Here is a 7,603-nt window from a genome sequence, read left to right as displayed (position 1 = left end):
GGTCAGCTACCTCAGGGGCACACCAAATAAATGCAGGCTCATCTTTATTTACAATTCCACTTAAGAATATGTTTCCTTTGCTAATACAGCAGCTTTTATTACTTCTTGCCTACACACACTACTCAATTAGGGGACACCTTGAGGTCATTATGGAATAATTACTCATTTGTTATTGATGACAAATATGCTTTTGGCATGGGAACCACCGTCTATTAGTGCAGTGCAAGTGCAGTAGAGCCGTGCCAGTAATTCCCATGCCGACATCCCATGTACTGGATCCGCTTGGCTTCCTGTCTCCAACTTTTAAAATGGCCATTTAGCACTCCCATTCTGATCATCAATTTAAAGCAGAGGTCATCTGATGTGTAATTACTGGAAGACTTTAAGGGGTTGACATCATCGCTTGCATCCCAAATGGCACCCTATTTCCTATATAGTGCACTACTTTTGATGAAAAAGTTGTGCACTATGTAAGGAATAAGATGCCATTTGGGACACATCCTTTCTCTTTTCGAAACACATGACCATCTGGGGCTAGGGCTTGATGGCAACAGTCATAAAGGATTAGACCGCAAGTCGACAGACTTCTACAACTTTGTTTGCTAATGTGTTTTACTGCATAAGTGAGGGGATGGGGGCATGTATTTCACTAATGGACTAAATTAAGAATGACAGACCAGAAAATACATTACACTTATGGTATTTTTTTCTGGCAGAAAACTAGTTATTACATTTGCTGTCCACATGCAATCATCAGTTGTCCTTCTATATCTAGAAAAACATCAAATATGATCAGATTAAATTCATACTCAATCTTGAGAGAGTAGATTTAATTGAAGCACGGTATACAGCAACAAAGAAAACTGTTAGGGAGATTGACAAATCATTATACAGATAAACTTTTTAACAGTACAAAAATAAAGATTCTATATTTTCACCACAAAAGCAATTGTGGCAAATTACTGAGTCAAACAACTAAGAATGCATAGAAATAAACAGGTGAGAATATATAGTCTCTATTCATGTTTATGGCATATAACACTTTATACTTAAGGTATCTAAATCAAACTGTATGCTACAGAAAGATGAACTTGTTAGTCCAGTGATATGGCTCTTTGGGTAACTCCGCCGTTAAACTAATTTGCCATTGAAAAGGCAGCAAACATCTAAAAACAGGAATGTGCATTATAATAGCCCAAATGATATCAACTTCCCTAGAAACATACAAATGACTTGACTTTTAAATACAAGGTTATCTGTGCATATGAGAAAAATGTACACAAAATTCATAGGTTAATGTATGTCTTGTCATCAGAAAATATTGTAGGGAGTAATCATTTAATGAATCATAGCATACATTCTTGCTTAAAACAAAAACAATTATGTTAGCGAGAAACAAAGTGTACTGGTTGGGATACTGTGGAAGCTAGGCGGTTCAAAAATATAAATAAATCACACTTACATTTGCCATACAAAAACAAATATTTTGAACGGGTAGAATGAAAGTGGCTTAGCAGTCTTGAGCACAGAAGACATGCTGGGTTTATATTTGCACTTGGTGAGAGATGCAACATCAAATTTCAAAACAACATTTACCATATTAGCAGTGAATACATAAAATTGGGAGAGCATCCTTGTGAATATTACACTAACAATCATTATTCAACAAATATACTTAAATACCCATGTACATGAGGATACATACATAAGATTAAATCAAACTCATAATATCCCAGCTCTCTAAAATATCATTTTGATAAGCATTTATTACACTTAGGCTTAAAACTAGGATGTCTAATGTAGGAATAATAACTAATTTATCAGCATGTGTCTCAAAACCGAAATTAGATAGCCGCACCTTCCTGAACAGAAAACAAAACAATGACACAGAAGAATAACATGATTGAATAAGAAATGAGATACCATACCAGGAATATGGTTAGAAATTAAAACTTTTTTCCAACAATAACACATTACATTTCAATCTCTCAAAATTAAAAATGTTCTACGTAAAAACAAAAAGCAAACGCATGCTTAAAACATTATTGTTCACAAAAACACACCTGTCATTATACCCAATCCTCAAGACTGCTAAGCCAATACCATTTTATTGCAAAAACTAGACAAAATAGATTATACTACATCTTGTTCAAAGACAAGGCGATACATAAAAAAAGTATACTTAAGACGAGTGTATCCCAAAATTGCCAAGTAAAATATCAGTTTTTAGGTTTAGTTATTCTACAGCGAATGCATTACAAAAAGGAAAGGTACGCAGCAAAGTGTTGAAAATATACATTAGAAACCTCAATAGTACTGTTAATAGCTCTCTTTTCGTCTCAATGATTCCAAAGTCTTAATTAGATGGGTGTCCACTCTAATGCTCCTGGAAAATATTTTAAAAAGGAAAATGTTATGTAGATTAACCATGTACGCAACAGCACATCCCAATACACACATGCATGTAAACTTTTCAAGACTTGCCAGTAATAGTTGACATACACTGAGTGTACAAAACATTAAGAACAGCTGTGATCCCTTATCGACGTCACTTGTTAAATCCACATCAATCAGTGTAGAAGGGGAAGCGAAAGATTAAATAAGGATTTTAAAGCCTTGATACAATGAGACATTAATTGTGTATGTGTGCCATTTAGAGGGTGAATGTGCAAGACAAAAGATTGAAGTGCCTTTGAATGGGGTATGGTAGTATGTGTCAAGAACTACAATGTTGCTGGGTTTTTCACGCTTAACAGTTTCCCGTGTGTATCAATAACGGTCCACCACCCAAAGGACATCAAGCCAACTTGACACAACTGTGGGAAGCATTGTAGTCAACATGGGCCAGCATCCCTGTGGAACGCTTTCGACACCTTGTAGAGTCCATGCCCTGACGAATTGAGGCTGTTCTGAGGGCAAAATGGAGGAGGGCGTGCAGCTCAATGTTAGGAAGGTGTTCTTAATGTTTTGTACACTCAGTGTATATAAACAGAGAGTGCTGTTTAGCGGCAGAGCTGTTCATAGGCAGAGCAGGCACTTTTAAGAGGCAGAGAGAGCTGTGTTGAGGCAGAAACAGAGCTGTTTGAAGGCAGAGACAGAGCTGTTCAGAGAGAGCTGTTTAGAAGCAGAGACAGAGCTGATTAGAGACATAAGTTTAGAGGCAGAGTTGTTTAGAGGAAGAGACAGAGCTGTTTAGAGACAGAGAGCTGTTTAGAGTCATAAAGAGGGAGGCCTAATTAGTGTAAGAAACCATTGTTTAGAGAGCTGTTTAGAACCAGTGTTAGTATAAGTTTGGCAGTGTTGTACTTTACCTGAAGACCTGGGCCCTGGGTTGCCTGTGCGCCCGGCCAGAGGTACGCTCCCTGCTGCCTGTAATATTCTGCCATAGCTGCACTGTATTCTGGGAGTGAGCTCTGCTGCTGAGATGTCTGACCTTTTGGGACACAAGCGTATAGACATTCCGAGAAAACAGCATCAAATAAAGCTATCATAATTGAGATTGCAATCTTGACTATGTCTAAAGACAACTGACAAAATGAATGAGACTACTCTGTTTCTTATAATAATCCTCCCATGCTTTGCTGTAGTCATGGACAGTAATCTGAGCTTGGGTCTTTTGGCCTGCAAACACAGAATGGGCCATTACACAACGGTGGACATGGAGAATCATAATCATTACGTTATCTGCAATATATACCACTGGAGATATACTGCGCCAAATGCCGAACCGCAAGCTTTGCTGCAGTTGCACTAAATGTATGGCAAAAATAATGCAATTGTTCGAAAAGTCATGTGGGTATGACAGCGTTTTCACTGTCAGAGCACTTGCCGAGCTTTTTATAATACTGCTCCCAAGCTGTAGAGTAGTCCATCTGGCCTGTCTGGGATCCATTGTGACCTGTACCCAAATAAAATAACATTGCATTAAATATAGAACAAATACCAGTTTATTTCAAATGGACTTAATTTTTTTTTCTTGCTATACAGCCTTTTGCCCAAACCTGTCAGAAGTAATTTGATTTGGGAATAATAGGAATATTTAAATGAAACGTTCGACTAACTAAAAGCCTGTCTGGCAATTTCTTGACAATTATTTGTTTATTTGTTGCACATTTATGTTTCCCCGACATCGTTGGTTCAAGCGGCAGGGTAGCCTAGTGGTTAGAGAGTTGGACTAGTAACCGGAAGGTTGCAAGTTCAAACCCCCAAGCTGACAAGGTACAAATCTGTCGTTCTGCCCCTGAACAGGTTAACCCACTGTTCCTAGGCCGTCATTGAAAATAAGAATATGTTCTTAACTGACTTGCCTCGTTAAATAAAGGTAAAAAAAAAAATAGAATAAAAAAGCCATGGTAGACTCCCCTTCCAATTTGCTTAGAAGTAAAATAGATGAGTGGATGAAAGCGAATGTGTACCTTCTACACCTGGTACATTGTAGGGCTGCACAATTAATCCAATTTACATCGAAATTGCGATATTGACACATGCAATATACATATCGCAAGAGGCGGCAAAATTATCAAATGCCACTCTGCCGCGTGCAATGTCTGTTTTTATAGTTTACTCGTTGTTACTTAGGACAATAAGTTGGGTGAATTTTGGCCCGTTCCTCCTGACAGCTGGTGTAACTGAGTCAGGTTTGGAGGCCTCCTTGCTCTCACCCGCTTTTTCAGTTCTGCCCACAAATTTTCTATAGGATTTTGGTTAGGGCTTTGTGATGGCCACTCCAATAACTTGACTTTGTTGTCCTTAAGCCATTTTGCCACACCTTTTGAAGTATGCTGGGGGTCATTGTCCATTTGGAAGACCCATTTACAACCAAGCTTTAACGTTTTGAGATGTTGCTTCAATATATCCACATTATTTTCCTGCCTCATAATACCATCTATTTTGTGAAGTGCACCAGTCCCTCCTGCAGCAAAGCACCCCACAATATTATGCTGCCACTCCCGTGCTTCATGGTTGGGATGGTGTTCTTCGGCTTGCAATCGTCCCCCTTTTTCCGCCAAACATAACGATGGTCATTATGGCCAAACAGTTGCATTTTTGTTTCATCAGACCAGAGGACATTTCTCCAAAACGTACGATCTTTGTCCCCATGTGCAGTTGCAAACCGTTGTCTGGCTTTTTTTATGGCCTTTTTGGAGCAGTGGCATCTTCCTTGCTGAGCGGCCTTTCATGTTATGTCGATATAGGACTCGTTCTACTGTGGATAGATACTTTTGTACCCGTTTCCTCCAGCTTCTTCACAAGGTCCTTTGCTGCTGTTCTGGGATTGATTTTCACTTTTCGCACCAAAGTACATTCATCTCTAGGAGACAGAACATGTCTCCTTCCTGAGCGGTATGAAGGCTGTGTGGTCCCATGGTGTTTATACTTGCATACTATTGTTTATACAGATGATCGTGGTACCTTCAGGTGGCTGAAAATTTCTCCCAAGGACGAACCAGACTTGTGGAGGTCTACAATTTCTTTTCTGATGTCTTGGCCGATATCTTTTGATTTTCCAATGGTGTCAAGCAAAGAGGCACTGAGCTTGAAGGTAGGCCTTGAAATACATCCACAGGTACACCTCCAATTGACTCAAATGATGTCAATTAGCCAATCAGAAGCTTCTAAAGCCATGACAATTTTCTGGAATTTTCCAAGCTGTTTAAAGGCACAGTCAATTTAGTGCATGTAAACTTCTGACCCACTGGAATTGTGATAGTGAATAATAAGTGAAATAACCTGTGTGGATTGGTTGAAAAACAAGTTTTAATGACTCCAACATAAGTGTATGTAAACTTCCGACTTCAACTGTATGTAAATAAGGTATTTTGATGTTTCACTTTGTCATTATGGGGTATTGTGTGTAGATTGATGAGGACCTTTTTTTATTTAACTTCAATGGGATAGGGGGCAGCATTTTCACTTTTGGATGAAAAGCGTGCCCAGAGTAAACTGCCTCCTACTCAGTCCCAGATGCTAATATACAGTGCCTTGCGAAAGTATTCGGCCCCCTTGAACTTTGCGACCTTTTGCCACATTTCAGGCTTCAAACATAAAGATATAAAACTGTATTTTTTTGTGAAGAATCAACAACAAGTGGGACACAATCATGAAGTGGAACGACATTTATTGGATATTTCAAACTTTTTAACAAATCAAAAACTGAAAAATGATTCAGCCCCCTTAAGTTAATACTTTGTAGCGCCACCTTTTGCTGCGATTACAGCTGTAAGTCGCTTGGGGTATGTCTCTATCAGTTTTGCACATCGAGAGACTGAAATTTTTTCCCATTCCTCCTTGCAAAACAGCTCAAGCTCAGTGAGATTGGATGGAGAGCATTTGTGAACAGCAGTTTTCAGTTCTTTCCACAGATTCTCGATTGGATTCAGGTCTGGACTTTGACTTGGCCATTCTAACACCTGGATATGTTTATTTTTGAACCATTCCATTGTAGATTTTGCTTTATGTTTTGGATCATTGTCTTGTTGGAAGACAAATCTCCGTCCCAGTCTCAGGTCTTTTGCAGACTCCATCAGGTTTTCTTCCAGAATGGTCCTGTATTTGGCTCCATTAATCTTCCCATCAATTTTAACCATCTTCCCTGTCCCTGCTGAAGAAAAGCAGGCCCAAACCATGATGCTGCCACCACCATGTTTGACAGTGGGGATGGTGTGTTCAGGGTGATGAGCTGTGTTGCTTTTACGCCAAACATAACGTTTTGCATTGTTGCCAAAAATTTCAATTTTGGTTTCATCTGACCAGAGCACCTTCTTCCACATGTTGGGTGTGTCTCCCAGGTGGCTTGTGGCAAACTTTAAACGACACTTTTTATGGATATCTTTAAGAAATGGCTTTCTTCTTGCCACTCTTCCATAAAGGCCAGATTTGTGCAATATATGACTGATTGTTGTCCTATTGACAGAGTCTCCCACCTCAGCTGTAGATCTCTGCAGTTCATCCAGAGTGATCATGGGCCTCTTGGCTGCATCTCTGATCAGTCTTCTCCTTGTATGAGCTGAAAGTTTAGAGGGACGGCCAGGTCTTGGTAGATTTGCAGTGGTCTGATACTCCTTCCATTTCAATATTATCGCTTGCACAGTGCTCCTTGGGATGTTTAAAGCTTGGGAAAACTTTTTGTATCCAAATCTGGCTTTAAACTTCTTCACAACAGTATCTCGGACCTGCCTGGTGTGTTCCTTGTTCTTCATGATGCTCTCTGCGCTTTTAACGGACCTCTGAGACTATCACAGTGCAGGTGCATTTATACGGAGACTTGATTACACACAGGTGGATTGTATTTATCATCATTAGTCATTTAGGTCAACATTGGATCATTCAGAGATCCTCACTGAACTTCTGGAGAGAGTTTGCTGCACTGAAAGTAAAGTGGCTGAATAATTTTGCACGCCCAATTTTTCAGTCTTTGATTTGTTAAAAAAGTTTGAAATATCCAATAAATGTCGTTCCACTTCATGATTGTGTCCCACTTGTTGTTGTTTCTTCACAAAAAAATACAGTTTTATATCTTTATGTTTGAAGCCTGAAATGTGGCAAAAGGTCGCAAATTTCAAGGGGGCCGAATACTTTCGCAAGGCACTGTATGCATATTATT

The 7,603-nt window shown here is 39.3% G+C and overlaps 1 protein-coding gene across 9 annotated transcripts in view; it reads right to left on the bottom strand.

The window, feature by feature from the left end:
• Positions 1–815: 815 nt before the first annotated feature.
• The window catches only part of LOC135545911 (far upstream element-binding protein 3-like), an 87,622-nt gene continuing 80,834 nt past the window's right edge, over positions 816–7,603 (bottom strand). For all 9 annotated transcript variants that reach the window (XM_064973891.1, XM_064973917.1, XM_064973926.1 and 6 more), the window contains 3 exons: positions 3,830–3,898; positions 3,312–3,433; positions 816–2,386 (listed from right to left, as the gene is read on the bottom strand). In XM_064973891.1, the coding sequence (XP_064829963.1) occupies positions 2,378–2,386; positions 3,312–3,433; positions 3,830–3,898 (200 nt within the window). In that variant the 3' untranslated portion in view covers positions 816–2,377. The remainder of the gene's footprint in view (positions 2,387–3,311; positions 3,434–3,829; positions 3,899–7,603) is intronic.

This window comes from Oncorhynchus masou, chromosome 1 (genome assembly GCF_036934945.1).
Source record: "Oncorhynchus masou masou isolate Uvic2021 chromosome 1, UVic_Omas_1.1, whole genome shotgun sequence".
NCBI classification, from domain to species: domain Eukaryota; kingdom Metazoa; phylum Chordata; class Actinopteri; order Salmoniformes; family Salmonidae; genus Oncorhynchus; species Oncorhynchus masou.
Note: the sequence above shows the minus strand (reverse complement) of the source record. Positions and strands in the feature narration are given on the sequence as shown.